General features: G+C 41.9%; 1 protein-coding gene across 2 annotated transcripts in view; it reads left to right on the forward strand.

Annotated features, from left to right (window-relative positions):
- The window catches only part of CRK (CRK proto-oncogene, adaptor protein), a 29,771-nt gene extending 12,634 nt beyond the window's left edge, over window positions 1-17,137 (forward strand). Inside the window, exon 3 of one of the 2 annotated variants that reach the window (XM_034639929.1) lies at window positions 13,568-17,137. In XM_034639929.1, coding sequence (XP_034495820.1) covers window positions 13,568-13,705 — 138 coding nt within the window. In that variant the 3' untranslated portion in view covers window positions 13,706-17,137. The remainder of the gene's footprint in view (window positions 1-13,567) is intronic. The other variant, XM_034639930.1, reaches the window with a different exon arrangement.
- Window positions 17,138-19,006: the final 1,869 nt, after the last annotated feature.

The following is a 19,006-nucleotide window of genomic DNA, read 5'->3' on the forward strand; positions in this document are numbered from 1 at the left end:
ACGACCCTGAGGTCAAGACCTGAGCTGAGGTGAAGAGTTGGATACAACCAACTGAGCAACCCAGGTGCCACCTCCTATTTTTAAGACTATTTATTTATTTAATGTATTTATTTGAGAGCTCGAGAGAAATAGCATGAACAGAGGGAGGGAGACAAGCAGACTCCCTGCTGAGCAGGGAGCCCAACTCAGGGCTCGATGCCAGGACCCCAAGATCATGACCTGAGCCAAAGTCAGATTTTATTTTTAGGGGGGGCCTGGGTGGCTCAGTCGTTAAGCATCTGCCTTCAGCTCGGGTCATGATCCCAGGGTCCTGGGATTGAGCCCCATGTCGGGCTCCCTGCTTGGCAGGGAGCCTGCTTCCCCTTCTCCTGCTTCCCCTGCTTCCCCTGCTTGTGTTCTCTCTCTCGCTGTCTCTGTCAAATAAATAAATAAAATCTTAAAATATATATATATATATATATATTTTATTTTTAAGTGCAGGGCTCAAATTCAACCCAACCTGAGACCAAGAAGTTACATGCTCTACGAACTGAGCCAGCCAAGTGCTCCTGCATATCCTTCCTTCCTCCCTCCCTGTTTATTCATGAGAGGCAGAGGGAGAAGCAGGCTCCCTGTGGACTAGGGAGCCCAATGCAGGACTCGATCTCAGGACCCTGGGATTACAACCTGAGCTGAAGGCAGATGCTTAACTGACTGAGCCGCCCAGCTGCCCTGCATTTTCTTTCCTAAAGAGAATTGTTTTTAAGGATGCCTGCCTTGATTAGAGACTTTAGTGCTCAAAAATTCTTGAGCTGCTCTCCCTGCTGTGAAACATAAATTTTGCGAAATAAATAAGTAGAAAATAGCTTTTGATTTCAGTCAGTTTTGTTTTTTGGTTAGATACTGGTTTTGAGTTACATACATTGATTGCTGAAGATGGCCTCTTTCAGGTTAGAACAAATACCCCAAAGTAATAGCTTCATAATACCTCGTGTACTTAAAAACATGGTGTCAGTTTTGCATCATAGAATTTTAGAGCAGGAAAGGACCTTAGGTATCATTATTTATTATATAAAAAGAACTGAAGTTTAGACAGATTGGATTGTTCAGACTATTTGGAGGTAGAGATAGGATGAACCCAGGTCTACTGTGGTGCCTTTTCTACCATACCCCATTCAATCTATGATTCTTAACTGTTTTGTAACAGTACTACTGCCCTCAATATAGGTTTTGTGTGGTTTCACTGACAGCATATCCTCAGTTGTACTGTATGCAGGGACAGCTGTGCTGTCAGTACAGTACAACTGTACAATAGACAGTTGTCTACAGTTCTCCTTTTCCATTTCTGGGTTTTCATAAAAGCTGATGCCTTGTCCCTATTGACGTGAGGCTACGGGATAAGAGTAGGAGGCTGTGGTTTCTGACCTTAGCATTCTGGCTAAAACATTCATTGCTATATATGACCCACTATAAGTCGAGATCTGTAGACTGGGTAGGTACATTTTAATGGAATTTACACTTAACTTGAAATCGATAAAGTAGAATCGTTGCACTTTAGAATTGGGCAGGGCCCTAGAGATACTGTGTTAGACCAGCAGTCTTCAGACTGCTTCTCGGTGTTCCTAGGGAAAGGGGGAAGCCAAGGGTGCAAGGCCCTGGGTTCCCTCTCTTGCTTCAACCAAAGCAACTCTGTTTTTAAGTGTATTACATATCTGGATCTAAGATTTTCTTTGAAGAAAGGATTTCTGCACTTAAAAAAATAAATCTAAAGGGTTCAAGAACCACCTGCCCTCGCCTTAAAGATGAAATTTTTCTGGTTGGTACATTTGCTATAACCACAGTCCTCCAGTAGGAAATAAGTTATTAGATATTTCCTCTTTTCCTACCCACCAGATTTCTGTAGTAGGGATGAAGGCTGTAGAAAGTAGGGACTGATTCCAGCTAACCCAAGTAGGGGTATTCCTCTGCCCACTATAGTTCTATGGGTCAGTCAGTCATATCTGGGGGAATATAACTAAATCAGATACCATCTGTTCCATTTTGGAGCTCCCAAGATTTTAAACATGCAGATATGCTGAATGTTTTGAAGAAGAGACTGGAAGTAACACTAGAATAGTGCAGAAGCACCTTTCATTTTTTGTTTAATGACACCTTGGGAGCTGGAATAGGATGAATCTTGTGAATTGCAGGTGTTAAATTTTTTTAATGCTTTTGTAGACTGTCCAGANTTTGGAGGATAAGGAAGACAGAAGTTTCTTGCCTCACGTTTTCATTTAAGTTCTGGTGGTGTCAACATCCATTGTGGTGCTGTGCACATGGCAGATGTGACTCTTAACATTTATTGCAGACCTTGTTTATAAGAGGACTGGGCTGGAGTATGAAAAATAGCAGTCATGAAACCAGCTAACAGGAAAAAATAGTTATCACATTATTTTGTTTCTGTTTGCATTCCTTTCCCTTCCCTCCCTCCCTCCCTTTATTAAAAGATGTATCTATTTTTTTAAGATTTTATTTATTTATTGGAGAGGGAGTAAGAGAGAGTGTGAGAGCACAAGGGCAAGGGGAGGGAGAAGCAGACTCCCTGCTGAGCAGGGAGCCTGATGTGGGACTTGATCCCAAGATGCTGGGATCATGACCTGAGCTGAAGGCAGACGCTTAACTGACTAAGCCACCCAGGCGTCCCAAAGATTGATCTTATTTATTAGAGAGCTCACATGCACAAGCATGAGGGGAGAGGGAAAGAAGCAGACTCCGCTGAGCCCTGAGCTTGATGCAGGGCTCGATCCTAGGACCCCATATCATGACCTGAGCCTAAATCAAAAGTTGGATGCTCAACCGATGGAGGCACCCAGGAGTCCCTGCTTTTTTTTTTTTTTAATTTATTTTTAAGTAGGCTCAACATGGGGCTTAAACTCACGACCCTGAGGTCAAGACCTGAGCTGAGGTGAAGAGTTGGATACAACCAACTGAGCAACCCAGGTGCCACCTCCTATTTTTAAGACTATTTATTTATTTAATGTATTTATTTGAGAGCTCGAGAGAAATAGCATGAACAGAGGGAGGGAGACAAGCAGACTCCCTGCTGAGCAGGGAGCCCAACTCAGGGCTCGATGCCAGGACCCCAAGATCATGACCTGAGCCAAAGTCAGATTTTATTTTTAGGGGGGGCCTGGGTGGCTCAGTCGTTAAGCATCTGCCTTCAGCTCGGGTCATGATCCCAGGGTCCTGGGATTGAGCCCCATGTCGGGCTCCCTGCTTGGCAGGGAGCCTGCTTCCCCTTCTCCTGCTTCCCCTGCTTCCCCTGCTTGTGTTCTCTCTCTCGCTGTCTCTGTCAAATAAATAAATAAAATCTTAAAATATATATATATATATATATATTTTATTTTTAAGTGCAGGGCTCAAATTCAACCCAACCTGAGACCAAGAAGTTACATGCTCTACGAACTGAGCCAGCCAAGTGCTCCTGCATATCCTTCCTTCCTCCCTCCCTGTTTATTCATGAGAGGCAGAGGGAGAAGCAGGCTCCCTGTGGACTAGGGAGCCCAATGCAGGACTCGATCTCAGGACCCTGGGATTACAACCTGAGCTGAAGGCAGATGCTTAACTGACTGAGCCGCCCAGCTGCCCTGCATTTTCTTTCCTAAAGAGAATTGTTTTTAAGGATGCCTGCCTTGATTAGAGACTTTAGTGCTCAAAAATTCTTGAGCTGCTCTCCCTGCTGTGAAACATAAATTTTGCGAAATAAATAAGTAGAAAATAGCTTTTGATTTCAGTCAGTTTTGTTTTTTGGTTAGATACTGGTTTTGAGTTACATACATTGATTGCTGAAGATGGCCTCTTTCAGGTTAGAACAAATACCCCAAAGTAATAGCTTCATAATACCTCGTGTACTTAAAAACATGGTGTCAGTTTTGCATCATAGAATTTTAGAGCAGGAAAGGACCTTAGGTATCATTATTTATTATATAAAAAGAACTGAAGTTTAGACAGATTGGATTGTTCAGACTATTTGGAGGTAGAGATAGGATGAACCCAGGTCTACTGTGGTGCCTTTTCTACCATACCCCATTCAATCTATGATTCTTAACTGTTTTGTAACAGTACTACTGCCCTCAATATAGGTTTTGTGTGGTTTCACTGACAGCATATCCTCAGTTGTACTGTATGCAGGGACAGCTGTGCTGTCAGTACAGTACAACTGTACAATAGACAGTTGTCTACAGTTCTCCTTTTCCATTTCTGGGTTTTCATAAAAGCTGATGCCTTGTCCCTATTGACGTGAGGCTACGGGATAAGAGTAGGAGGCTGTGGTTTCTGACCTTAGCATTCTGGCTAAAACATTCATTGCTATATATGACCCACTATAAGTCGAGATCTGTAGACTGGGTAGGTACATTTTAATGGAATTTACACTTAACTTGAAATCGATAAAGTAGAATCGTTGCACTTTAGAATTGGGCAGGGCCCTAGAGATACTGTGTTAGACCAGCAGTCTTCAGACTGCTTCTCGGTGTTCCTAGGGAAAGGGGGAAGCCAAGGGTGCAAGGCCCTGGGTTCCCTCTCTTGCTTCAACCAAAGCAACTCTGTTTTTAAGTGTATTACATATCTGGATCTAAGATTTTCTTTGAAGAAAGGATTTCTGCACTTAAAAAAATAAATCTAAAGGGTTCAAGAACCACCTGCCCTCGCCTTAAAGATGAAATTTTTCTGGTTGGTACATTTGCTATAACCACAGTCCTCCAGTAGGAAATAAGTTATTAGATATTTCCTCTTTTCCTACCCACCAGATTTCTGTAGTAGGGATGAAGGCTGTAGAAAGTAGGGACTGATTCCAGCTAACCCAAGTAGGGGTATTCCTCTGCCCACTATAGTTCTATGGGTCAGTCAGTCATATCTGGGGGAATATAACTAAATCAGATACCATCTGTTCCATTTTGGAGCTCCCAAGATTTTAAACATGCAGATATGCTGAATGTTTTGAAGAAGAGACTGGAAGTAACACTAGAATAGTGCAGAAGCACCTTTCATTTTTTGTTTAATGACACCTTGGGAGCTGGAATAGGATGAATCTTGTGAATTGCAGGTGTTAAATTTTTTTAATGCTTTTGTAGACTGTCCAGAACAAGCACATTACTTTTTTTTTTTTTTTTTAAGATTTATTTATGTGACAGCCAGCGAGAGAGGGAACGCAGCAGGGGAGTGGGAGAGGAAGAAGCAGGCTCCCAGTGGAGGAGCCCGATGTGGGACTCGATCCCAGAACGCCGGGATCACGCCCTGAGCCGAAGGCAGACGCCTAACGACTGCGCCACCCAGGCGCCCCCAATCACATTACTTTTAAATGTACTAATCACATAACATTCTTTGATTCAACCTGGCATTTTGCCTTTGATAGATGATAAGACTTTAGAATCATCCAGGAGCTCCTCAGGTGTTCTTAGGCTTGGACCTGTTCCTTGGCACAGATGGTTAAGGTTGTAAGGTGCTTTAGGTCCCTGGTTATATGCATTAGTGGCTACATCCACTCTACATCTCCTCTTGTGGAACTCCGTAAAACCGAAGTTGGTGAGGCCTTTTGACCTATGCATAGGAATTTGGAGTAAAGACCCCAGTTTTCCCTTTGTTAGAAAAAAAAATGAGATTGGAAAGTATAAGAACATGAGTGGCAAGTTCTTGCTGTGTCAATTTGTCTTTTTCTGGAATTGTAGCTGTAGATTTCTGTATTCATTGTAACAGGTATCTGCTTTTCCTCTCCTTCCCATCCTTCTTGGACATTACCTTTATTTCAGCTCATGGAATCTCAGTTGGAAAGGACTTTGGAAGTAAACTGATCTAGCCTCTCAGACATTAAAGGCAGACCTTCTGGTAACTTCCCAGATGATTTTTAAGCATTTGTTTGGGTATCTGTACTTTTGGGGAACTTGCTATCAACACAGGAGTACAGTCCAGAGGTTCCAAACTTTCTTGATTCATAACACCTTTAGTGTCTCAGTAATATTGCACAGTGTCCCAGGCCAAAAGAAATAGTTAACAGTTGCATTGATTAGGTAGATAGGTTCAAACAAATTAAATATTTATATCCTAATAACTTAGTACCCACTTGAAAAAATAATAAACATAATGGAAAGAAAATATTTTAATTTTCAATAACTGTAATTACTGTTAAGTAATAAGATGTGTACATCTGTTACACACCATACAGTTTCTCAAACATTATATTGAACACTGCTACCCTCATTTCTTGTTCCACACTAATTTCATGAGGTGCTTGTTTTTTATCTTAGCAACTGCCAAAACCCAGCTTTGCAAAGAGATGACATCTTTGAAAGGAATGCAGTGCAATCTCATGTAGAAATTGTCAACTGGGGGCGCCTGGGTGGCACAGAGGTTAAGCGTCTGCCTTCAGCTCGGCGTGATCCCGACGTTATGGGATCGAGCCCCACATCAGGCTCTTCCTCTATGAGCCTGCTTCTTCCTCTCCCACTCCCCCTGCTTGTGTTCCCTCTCTCGCTGGCTGTCTCTATCTCTGTCGAATAAATAAATTAAAAAATCTTTAAAAAAAAAAAAAAAGAAATTGTCAACTGCCTCGAGATAGTAGTTCACGTGGCATAATATATGTCAAGTATTGCTGTTTCCCTCAAAATTTTAAATATTTCATGGCATCCTCTGAATTTGCTGCAGTGCCTCTGACACTGTACAGTTGGGAACCTTGGGTCAGGAAGTTCATTGGGTTAGTTTTTATTTTTTTTATTTTTTTTATTTTGTTTAGATTTTATTTATTTGACAGAGACACAGCAAGAGAGGGAACACAGGCAGGGGGAGTGGGAGAGGGAGAAGCAGGCTCCCCGCTGTGGGGAGCCTGATGCGGGGCTCGATCCCAGGACCCTGGGGTCATGACCTGAGCTGAAGGCAGATGCTTAACAACTGAGCCACCCAGTGTACTGTCATTGTGTTAGTTTTTAGAAAATTCTTTATGTTTAGCTAGAAATGTACTTAGTATATATACCTCCCAACTTGCACCGAGGGGATAGGGGACTTAGTTTTAGGCATTATCAGCTATTGAGCTAGAGAATAGAGAAGATCTTTTCTTACTTGGACTAGAACTAGGGTGAGACCTTTTTCCAGGACTTGTTGGGATGCTTTTTCTCTTCACCTGGAAGCCTGCCAGTTAAATCTCAAAGACCGGCCACTTTCTACCAATATAGCACATACCCTTTTTAGTCTGTCTCTGAGGCAAGTGAATCATTAAAGCTGAATTGTTCTCATTTGTTTCCATTGATTTGAAAGACTGTAGATGCACTTTAAATATTACCTATTCCTTAGATTAGGGATCCGCAAACTTTTTCAGTAAAGGACTTCACAGGCCATACGGTTTCTGTCACAGCCACTCAACTGTCATTGTAGCAAAACAGCCATAGACAAAACAACAAATGAGCTTGTTGTGTTCTAATAGAACTGTTTACAAAAACAGACAGCAAGCTGGATTTGGCTCGTGGGCCATAATTTGTTGACCCTTGTTTTAGATTGCTGTCATTTTCTTAACTTTTATTCTCCTTCAGCCAAATCTTGAAATATTTACTACCTGTGTTCTTGGTGTGTTTGAAAATGTTTGAGGATAAGGCCTCTGTATTCCATTTCTGTATGTACTTTTCCCTGGCTCTATTTATATGAATTTGTGTGTGTTCCCTGTCCTGAGCTCACTGGAATCCTGCAGCAAGTCAGGATCAAAGGAACACTGGCAACTGTTTTAGATGGTAGGGACAGAAACTAGAAAAGTAGTCACCTGGGGTTACACCAGCAGAGGCGGTCACACAGACCCCTGATGTCTCCTGTTTAACTACCAAAAATTAATGCTATCTGGGTTCCAGTTTTGTTCTCACTGTCACCGGAACTTACTGGTGAATACGGGTTGAGTAATCTTTTGCTCCTGAATCAGTTGTAGATTTGATTACCGATGTACCAAGATTGTGATTTACGTCGGGAACTACACAGAGCCAGGGACAGTGTTCATCAAGTTCCCAAGGAGTGAAAAAACTGAAGTACGAGCATTCAGTCCTCTTTGTAGACGATGCCATAATTGACTTGCAGACTTGCTCCTAAGACTGTGATACAGAATCAGAAAGCTGAGAAACTGACTGGACAAAGTAGCAGTACCTCGGTGAAAGAATCCTCACTGTCTCTTCTTCACAAGGTGGTAGTGAGATCTGCCACATAAAAAGAAAGGTTAACTGCCTTGTGCTTCAACTCCTTTATAAGGTCTTTCTTGTTCATTGATAGGCAAATTAAGATTTTTTCCATCTGTAACTTAAATTTTGAAATCAGTAGTGTTAAAACTACAGTTACTATTACGCTCACTGCAGTACATTTGTTTTTATCTTAAGATTATAGCATTTCTGGGGCAAGTATTCCGTTTTGCTTTCTTCATCTTCGAGATAGTTTGCCAAGCTTCAAGCTCATGTATGTCCCCCTTCGCCCACCCTGGTCTGGCCTTGGGAATTCTGCGTTACTGAGTTGTTGCCTACCAGGAGGAGGAGTGTGAATTCTCACCTTGTTTCTGACTTGGTGAAAGAATGGCACTGAGTGTAGCACTGTGTTTTCAGACTGCCCTGTCTCCTCCTGCACTTCCCCAACCTACACCTGCCAGGCTTGACAGCCATCTATTCTTCCAAACTGTGGAAGCACTTGGGCCTCATGTGATCTAAGGATAGTCATGTTGCCTTTGGAATTTGTCTTTTCTTGGCCCCAGGAGTCCCTATGTGCTTTGACTATTTCAGGAGAAAGACTCCATAGGATACAAAGGGTTATTTAATTTTAATAAGGTCTTCCTCAGAGTATTTGTACTGTAAGGCCACTTCGGATAAATTAATTAGCCCAGTTGACTGCTTACAGCTTTACTCTTTTATCCATTAAAAACAGAATCATTAAAGAATAATCGTGTCAGAGTTGTGGCATAGCCTTTGTTTTCACCCCCTGATATTTGGGCCTCTCTGCCAAGAACCTAATCAACTGTAAAAANGTAAAAAAAAAAAAAAAAAAAAAAAAAAGATTTTGGATTTCAGAATATGCTGTGGTTTTCCTGGTCCTCTGTAGGGTAGAACCAAGAGACTGTGTGCGTTAGAGTTGGCTCTGATGTTATCCTAAGGTCTAATCTGTACATAATCACCCCCTCCCCACCAATGACATCTTGCAATGTAGTAACCCCTGTTGTTTCTCCCTTTGAATTCGGAAAGAAGAAAAGTCTGAAGGCGGATCAGCAGGTTCCGTCCTGCTTGTGGAGAAGCCTGGCGTGGTTTTGTGGGAACTGATAACAGCAAGAGGCTGGTCTATTCCACATTTCAACCTACCCTTCACTTCTTAGAGCTCTGTAGGATACAATTTGAGATAGCACTTTAAGTGCTTAAGAATAAAGACAGTATAGGGGCGCCTGTGTGGCACAGCGGTTAAGCGTCTGCCTTCGGCTCAGGGCGTGATCCTGGCGTTATGGGATCAAGCCCCACATCAGGCTCCTCCACTAGGCGCCTGCTTCTTCCTCTCCCACTCCCCCTGCTTGTGTTCCCTCTCTCGCTGGCTGTATCTAACTCTATCGAATAAATAAATAAATAAAATCTTTAAAAAAAAAAAAAAAGAATAAAGACAGTATAGCATTGAGAGAAAAGTGTTTAAACCTAAACCCAATTTTGGTATCAAGTAGAATGGTGGGCTTAAGGATACATCCTGAAGAACCATCATTTTTTTTTTTTTTTAAGATTTATTTAAGAGTGTGCATGTGTGCAAGTGTGAACAGGGGGAGGGGCAGAGGGAGAGGGAAAGAGAATCTCCAGTTGACTCCCCCCTGAGCGTGGAGCCCCAGATGGGCCTCAGTCCCACAACCCTGAGATCATGACCTGATCTGAAATCAAGAGTTGGACACTTAGGGGCGCCTGGGTGGCACAGCAGTTAAGCGTCTGCCTTCGGCTCAGGGCGTGATCCCGGCGTTTTGGGATCGAGCCCCACATCAGGCTCTTCTGCTATGAGCCTGCTTCTTCCTCTCCCACTCCCCCTGCTTGTGTTCCCTCTCTCGCTGGCTGTCTCTATCTCTGTCGAATAAATAAATAAAATCTTAAAAAGAAAAGAGAGAGAGTTGGACACTTAACCGACTGAGCCACCCAGGCACCCCCTGAAGGACCATCTTCTAAAAAACACCTAGAAAACCTGGGTAAAATATAACAAACTTTTCTTTTCATCTTTTAGAAAATTTTTTAAAGATTATTTATTTATTTATTTATTTGGGAGAAAGCAAGAGGGAGAAGCAGACTCCCCACTAAGCAGGGAGCCTGAGGCGGGGACTCGATCCCAGGACTCATGACCTGAACCCAAGGCAGACGCTTACCCGACTGAGCCACCCAGGTACCCCAACTTTTCATTTAGATGTGAAATCAATCATTGGTAAAAAGTACTGATCCTGAGTATACAGCTTGGAGTTTACATGTGTATACGCCTGTGGATAACCACCAGGTGAAAGTATAGAACATTTCCAGCACTCAAGAATGTTCCCTTGTGGCCCACTTGTGTGTTTTTAATATCAGTAAAATGATGGATTTAGATCTGACAGCAGTTAGGGGTGTTGTTATCTGGGATGCTGTCAAACTAGCTTCCCCCCCCACCCCCAAATAAGCTCTACACCCAATGTGGGGCTTGAACTCAGTACCTCAGGATCGAGAGTCACATACTCTGCTGACTGAACCAGTCAGGTGTCCTGTCAAACCAGCTTCTTAAATTGGCCCCTTTGTCCCCATCTGGAGGGGAACCTTACATGAGTAGCAATTTAGATTTTTTTTTTTTTTAAAGATTTTGTATATTTGACAGAGAGCGAGCCAGCGAGAGAGGGAACACAAGCAGGGGGAGTGGGAGAGGAAGAAGCAGGCTCCTAGTAGAGGAGCCTGATGTAGGGCTCGATCCCAGAACGCCAGGATCACGCCCTGAGCTGAAGGCAGACGCTTAACGACTGAGCCACCCAGGCGCCCCAGCAATTTAGATTTTTGACATGAGCACATGAGCATAGACATCCCCCATTCTCTTTCTTAATGTTAGGGACTTCTATTATTCTGGGTCCAGCTTTCAGAATAGCACTTAGCATGACTTGAGTGTTTTAACAGAAAGTACAGGGGCACCTGGGTGGCGCGTTCGGTTAAGTGTCTGACTCTTGGCTTCAGCTGAGGTCATGGTCTCAGGGTTGTGAGATCGAGCCTTGCTTTGTGCTCCTCGCTCAGCAAGGAGTGTGCTTGAGATTCTCCCCCTCCCCTTTGGGCTCTCTCTCAGATAAGTATATAAAAATATAAATATTAACATAAATCTTTTTTTAAAAAAACCAAATACAAATAAATACTAAAATGAGGGAAAGAAGTACTGCACTTGATATAACTGATCTTATAGCAAGGGGCTGGCAGCATGGTGACATTAATTCCAGCAGGGGGGTGGGAGTGGGGAGACAGTCAAGGATAGTTGACAGGTCAGAAACAAGGAAAATTCACTACATAATAGATGTTATCAAGTGGATGTTGTTCCTGGTGCAACACTGTAAGAGTTTAAAAAAGGTGGGGGGGCAGGTAAGATAAAGTCAGAACTCATGGGGTGCCTAGCTGGCCCAGTAAGTTGGTAGAGCATGACGCTTGACCTTGGATTTTTGAGTTTGAGCCCCACGTTGGGTGTAGAGTTTACTTGAAAAATAAAAATAAAGTCTGAGAACTAGAATTGGGGGTGTAAGAAGAACTTTCAGATTGTTTTTACTAGCTCGGAAATTTTCACGTCGAGGTCCTAGTCTCCCTCTCCCCAGCAGACTAGGAGGATCCTGACCTGTCACAGTTGACTTGCTTGGGTGTCAGGAACTTTGAGTAAGAAGATTGCTGATAGTAAAGAACCCTGGTGCTAGCAGCCTGTAGGGGCTGGAGGTGCTTGCAAGGATGGACATGCAGTGTCATCCTCTCTTCTGCCCTTACCCTGTCAGCCTTAATCTTCACCACATCAGCAGACTGAGCTGCTGCCTTTTCTCTTGTATCTTATCCATTTTATGTCAGATATTCTCTAGTTTCTGTCTTCCTTTTCTCAGCATCCTATGACCCCCACAACCACCTTAGGCCTCTCTGGTTTTCAGATAGTTCTTTAGGAAATTATAGACAGGTCAGTAAGCAAGCTGTTTCTCCTGTGAGTGAGATCAAGCTGGTTTTACAAAAGGCCCTGGTCCTAGACTCGAGTTGACTTTGGCCAGTAATTGAAAGTTCCTGCTATTGTAGAAAGAACATAAATTTGGCTTTGGAGCTGATACTTCTGAGCTCAAATCCCAGCCCTGCTAATGGCTGTGTGACCTCAGGTACATCTGCAGTTGGTCTGAACCTCGTTTTGTTTTCATCTGTTAAATGAAAAAATTCCTGTCTTACAAAGTTATAATGACTAGAAAGTAATTTATATAAAGTATTCTGTACAGTAGGGGCGTCTGATTGGCTCAATCAGAGCATGCATCTCTTGATCTCTTGAGTTCCAGCCACACGTTGGGCATGGAGCCTACTTTAAAAAAAAAAAAAATCCTCTATGGTACTTAGTGAAAGTTCAATAAATAGTAGTTACTAACTTAAACCAAATGAACAGTTATGCTTAGAAACCTCTTGTAGCCTCAGAACTCAGATGTTGATAATCAAAGGATAAAGTTCTTTAGTGTCTCACCACTTATCTCACCATTGTTCAATATTTTGCCGTAAGATGAATCCATTCATCAGACTGATTTTGTCTTAAGTTTTATAGAACAGAGGTATATCCTAGATTGTCAAAACTTTATAGTTGATGTTGCAAAGGAAAGCTTTTCATGTACAAGCAAAAACATGATATCTCCTTATTGTTAATGAATACGTACCAAGTGGCATTGAGGGAGCAGCAAGGTCTGTTAGTACATGGTGGGGTGGGGGTGGGGAGCTGGCAGGCAGTGGCCTGCCAAATAGAGTTTGATGAAGAAGGTGGGGTTTTGCAGAGAGCTGATGGAATTTGGAGTTTTAGCCTATACCTGCCCAGGTGGGAAAAGCCTTGCCTTGGTAGGAAGGTGCTAGGAACACTTCGTTTTCTGGGACCAAATGAAGTTGCATTCCATGATTACCTTCTGCTCTGCAAGCAGTAGCAGAAGTGATACGTGTACATGAGTGGTTGGGGGATTGTGCGGCTGTTGTATGCCAGTGAGGGTAGGGGATCTCTTCCCCTAGGCCACAGCCTGTGGGGCAAGCAGGAAGCTAAGGATAGTGGGTACCAAGGAAAGGAATACTGGGTCATTCTAGTTGGGATTGCTCATCCAGAGATGAAAAAAATTTCCAAAAAAAGTGTCATTTTCTAGGATCCTTTCTATTTTCTGTACTCTGTTTTTCTGCCCTGCTAAGATCCCTTCTTCCTTCTGCCTGCACTAACCATAAGTAATCAGTCTGGTGGCTGGGGCTTGGGAGGCAGCAAATAGCCATTTCTGTAATGTCAGCCCTAGAGCAATCACGTGGGCAGGGTATGCCTAACCAGAGAATGGAGTTTTTCAGTTTGTATTCATAACTGGAAATAAAGTGCTTTCCTTATTCTCCTCCTGCAGGTCGGTGAGCTGGTAAAGGTTACGAAGATTAATGTGAGTGGTCAGTGGGAAGGGGAGTGTAATGGCAAACGAGGTCACTTCCCATTCACACATGTCCGTCTGCTGGATCAACAGAATCCTGATGAGGACTTCAGCTGAGTATAGCTCAACTAACAGTTTTGCTGACAGATGGGAACAATCTTTCTTTTTTTTTCTTTTTTTCCTATTGTCATCTATACAGTTTTCTTACAGATGTCAAAGCAGTCTAGTTTATATAAGCATTCTGTTACCTGTGATCTTTTTAAGACTGAACTACATCTCTAGTCTCATTTACCATATTCAGGGTACGAAACTGGAGGGCTCGTGTGTTAACTTCTGAATTGGCAATTTTAGGTGGTAGCAGCCATGCCTGAGTGTATCAGCAGGGACGGATATTTTGCCTCCTTTCCCTCAGGTAGTGCAAATCAACCTGTGGAAAACTGATGGACAGTAGAGGAATATTGCACGCTGCTTACCCTGATTTATGCAATGGTTTTGTTTTCATTTTGAAACGATGCTATCAAATGGCAATAGACTGTCCCCTTCCACCCCCATGAAGTAATCTTGCACCGTGTGACTAGTAAGTACCCAGTGGGATTGCTTTTTCATTTATAGAACATGACCACTGTATGACTCATTCTGACAGTTCAAATCCTGAGATTTCTGAGGACACTACTAGAGGCATTTGTCTTCCTTCCTAGTCAATGCTTCATACTTTTTCTTGGGATTCTTTAAATCCTTGTCATTCTTTTCCCCCAAACCTACAAATAGGTTCATTCTCAAGAAAAGTGTTTTCTTTTCATTCCAGATGACAAGCAAGATGTGCAGAGCACTTTATTCAGTGCATAGCTTTAAGCCAGTGTTGGATTCACTGAGTGGGCACCCAAACTCCCAGCTTTCTGCCTTCCATCAAGGGGTCATAGTAGGTTCACACTGCTACCACAGCTAAACAGACTCCTGGCTAAGGGGATCCAGCAGGGTCATTTCTCCTGAGTGCCAGTATCCTATTAGGGGACTCTTTGAAATGCTTAGCTTCTACTTGTTTAGAGTGGAAGGACCAATCACTTAGACTATTCCATAGATGTTGTAGGGCCAAATTCTGCCCTTTGCTTTATTTGCAACTTGTATAAAAGTCAAGTTAAAATTACATGAGTTTGGGGTAGGGTTAGTGCTTTGAAAAACATTTGAACCAATCATGAGTTACTTGCGTATTATTCATTTTACATGGCCAGAATAGTGCTTGAAGTGCATTACATTATCAGCTGCCTTCATTTTTGGCTCTTTTTCTTTGTGTTCCAGTTTAGTTTACAAATCCTTTTAAGTATGGAATGGTTTATATGGGGTCAGGTGCTCCAAAGAATAGACTTCTGAGACCAAAAATGTTCTAGGCTATTTAGACTACAATATGAAACCTTCAAAGTTAGTTCCCAGGCTAGGAAGGCACTTACTGGTCTATGGTGTGATATGACCCATAGAAACACCTTATATTTTGCTTTGGGCCTCATTTTAGAAAAGTAATGTATCTTTCTGATTGTTTTTACATAGGTTAATGATTCATATGCATTCTTTGAACATATACCAAATTATGGTATCCCAGTGGCTAGCACAATGCCTGGCATGGTCGGTGTGCAGATATTTGTGTGAGTGAGGGGTGTGCAGAAGCTCTTTATATGGCACAGAGAAGCCAGCCGACACAGGATTACATACCACAAGCAAACTAATGAGTTGACGCTAATTTAATGTACTTTTACCTCACACTAAGGTATGCTTGATAAAGACATTAATATTCAACTTTTAAAAGTTAGCACAGTGCAGTGCACATAGTGGGTGCTCAATAGTGTTAAGTGAGCAGATTTGCAATACTAGACTTATTCCATCTGACCACTCTTAAGTTTTCAGTTAGAGCATAGATACTGTAAAATCCAAATCCAAATATACATTGAAATCTTGTTTTCCTGAAAGTATGACATCTAAAATACTTGTAGAAAAACCTTGTCATAAACTGATTTGAATGTTTGTATTTTCTTTTGCCTTTGACTTTGATATTGGCTTGTAATGTCTCTTTTTATCATATGTAATATTAGTGGAACATTCAGCTCTACCCAAATCATAAGAATTTTTCAATGATCAGTTGTCTGAAGCCATTACATGAACTGTTGGGTTGGATTTGGCTGGATATGGCAGTTGTTGGACCTTAAATCAAAGGACTTCTAATAGGTATCTTCCAAAAGCAAATGCTAGAATCCTATTCAAGTGCATATGTACATCGTCACAGAGCAAAGTAAACTGTAATTGGCTGCTATATTTTATATAATCAATTCTGCGAAAGCCCAGTTTTTGGATACTAATATTTGACATGGTTAATTCTTATTAATTTGTTGGAATTGTTTATTGTTAATAATGCAAATAGATAATTTTTAATTATCCTTAAGTAACATTTCACTATTAATGGTTTGAAATGGGTGGTAAGCAAACCAGTTTGAAATAAAATATGAACATGTGCCATTGTATTATAACACTATACACTTTCTTGACAGTTAAATTTTAAAAAAATGTTTTTTTTGTAGCATGTATTGTATATGTTTATAGTATATGTAGTAAATAAAAATATGGCCAAATGTTTGGCTTGGTGATCTTTTGAAGAAAGTAATCTTTGAATATTTTTCACAAAAGAGCTAAATCTTTTATGCTTAGGGAATAAGAGATGTGTACATTCAACAGCCTACAAACAATCATATAATCAGATAAAGAAGCAGTTATACATAATCTGTAGGCACTCATTAAAGATGAGGTTAATCGTTGGTGATATTTTGAAGGGTCTCCAGAAGTCATGAAATAAATTGATTGGAGACGAACATAGGTGTGATTATGTAATGATCAAAAAGCTAGAATAGTGTGGACAGAGAACATCAGATTTGTCCAGAAATGGTTATATGTGGGTGTAAAGAAAATAAGGATGTGGTAGGGGGCTTTATAAAGCAAATTAGAAATTTGGATGTTATATAATAGGTTTTTAGAATGTTAGTGTAGATAATACAGTGTAATTTCTCCTTTTTTTATGTAAGCACATTTTCAGAATAGATAATTTAGTAAATAAAAGGTTAAACATTATGTTCTTCCCATTGTTTCTCAAAGCATGTGTGTATGTACAGACACAGTGTGACACTATATCTAAAAGGGTGACATTATACTCTAGTTTTGTGTCCTACGGGTGGTGAAGTTTTAAAATGAAAAGGATAGGGGAGCCTGGCTGGCTCAGTCAGACCATACAACTCTTGACCTTGGGGTCTTGAGTTCAAGCCCCACGTTGGGCGTAGATAATACTTTTAAAAAATGAAATGGAAAGGACAAGCTTTGCCAGTAATCTGCCTTGGACCCAAAATAAAACATCTCATTACTGCTGTAGACATAGCAGATTGCCAACCCAGAGTTAAATAAAGGAATCTCCTCCAAAGGGAGCCAACTTTGGCATACACAAGCTTAACAGCAAGGTGGTTTACGTATGTTTCAACTTTTTATCGATAAAAATAAAGTGTTAAAATCTTGTTTTAATATGTTGAGTGTTGGGGTTCCTTCACATAACCTTGAGTGCTTATACCGACTCTTGTATTTATGACCCTGATTTTCAGATTAAATTCTATTCCTCTTACAGATATGAAGAGAGAAGCCCCCTCCATAGAAGAAAACGTGAAAATAGGCCTCTTAAGTTTGGCAGGAGGAGGCTAAGTATTTGGACCTCTACTGCCATGCACACCCTGAAGATAAAAAGAAATGGGTGGAGGGCGGACAGGAACTATAATCATCAAGAAGTGACGTTCAGGGGCACCTGGGTGGCTCAGTCAGCTGAGTGTCTGACTCTTGGTTTTGGCTTGGGTCATAATCTTGGAGTTGTGGGATCAAGCCCTGCATTAGCCTCTGTACTCAGCAAGGGGTCTGCTTGAGATTCTTTCCCTCTCCCTCTGTCCCCCTCCCCAAAAAAAACCTTAAAAAAAAAAAAGTGGGGCACCTGGGTGGCTCAGTCGGTTAAGTGTCTGCCTTCAGCTCAGGTCATGATCTCAGGGTCCTGGGATCGAGCCCCGCATCGGGCTTCCTGCTCAGCAGGGAATCTGCTTCTCTCTCTCCCTCTCTCTCCCCCCTCTGGCCCTCCCCACTGCTTGTTAGCTCCCTCTATCTCTCAAATAAAATCTTCATATAAAAAATGAGGTTCATACAAAGAGCAATGCTTGAGGATCCCCTAGGGATACAGGATGAAAGCAAGCAAAAATGAGTATCCAGGCTGGCTTTTAGTAAAGGGACACTTCCAGTATTTCTGTGGTTGTCCTGATTTTCTTAGATTTGAGATCTGCGTTGAATCCTAGAAAAGTGAGCTCTAGAATATTGACTAAATGGTCAAAGGTAAACTGACTTGGACAGATTTTTTCTGTCCTCCTACTTCAAATGGGGAAAACTTTGGACATTTCTGGGAGTGGGAGGGAGAATAGTTGTGTATCAGACATGTGGAGGTTGACTTTTTCAAAGCCTTCTCTGTTTAATTTGGGAAAATTTTTTGGAGTTTCTAGCTTCATTTCAAGCTGGTAACCCAGCTGGGCTTCTCCAAGGTTCTGAGTACCAGCAAGGAAACTAGGAAAGTAGAACCCTGAGTTGAGATGTAAGATGGGCTCCTCCTCTCTTTTAAGCCAGGAAAGTCTATGAGTGAAAATGAATTTGGTACTATCTGGGGGTATAATACTGTTTGTTGGATACCTTTGGGCTGCCCTACTGTTTTCCATGATGCAGGATCGAGCTTCCTGAAGTTGCTGTGCTATTTGTGCAGGTTTTCATACTCAGTGCTACGTCCCCTGGACTTCCAGCCTGACTGCAGGGTTCCCAGGAGCCCTTAACGGTTGGAGCCCTAACACAAAATCTTGGCTGCTGTAGCTGGTGTCGCTACAGTATCTAAAGATTGCCCACCGTGGGGTGATAGCAGTCTTGACCTCACCCATCATTTTGGAATTCTTTGTTTTGAGAGCGATCACATGAACCCAAGTACCTCTACTGCCAGAGGAGGGCTGTTCTAAATATGAAGTATTTTAATAAATAAGTATTCATCTGTTATCACCAAAGGGAGAAATTGACTCCACATTTTGTGAGCTGTTTAGCCGTCAGGGCTAACTGGTGCTTCTGTGATGAGTTTTGACCGGGTTATAGCAGTTCTAAGTGTGGGAGCTCCTACAGAATAGATCCTTGCCCTATGAGTCTATATTCTAGCAGTAGCAGGAGAAATCCACGTCCATAACCCCCATGAGGGCCCCTGGTGACTTTCTGAAAGTAAGTGTTCTGTCAAGGTCACCAGACACAGCTTGGCAGGCAACAGCTTTCCGTGAGTAACCACTTGGAAAAGGCACCTCTCTCTCCATGTGGACAGTTCCATGCCAGGCTCAT

Source organism: Ailuropoda melanoleuca, chromosome 13 (genome assembly GCF_002007445.2).
Source record: "Ailuropoda melanoleuca isolate Jingjing chromosome 13, ASM200744v2, whole genome shotgun sequence".
NCBI classification, from domain to species: Eukaryota; Metazoa; Chordata; class Mammalia; order Carnivora; family Ursidae; genus Ailuropoda; species Ailuropoda melanoleuca.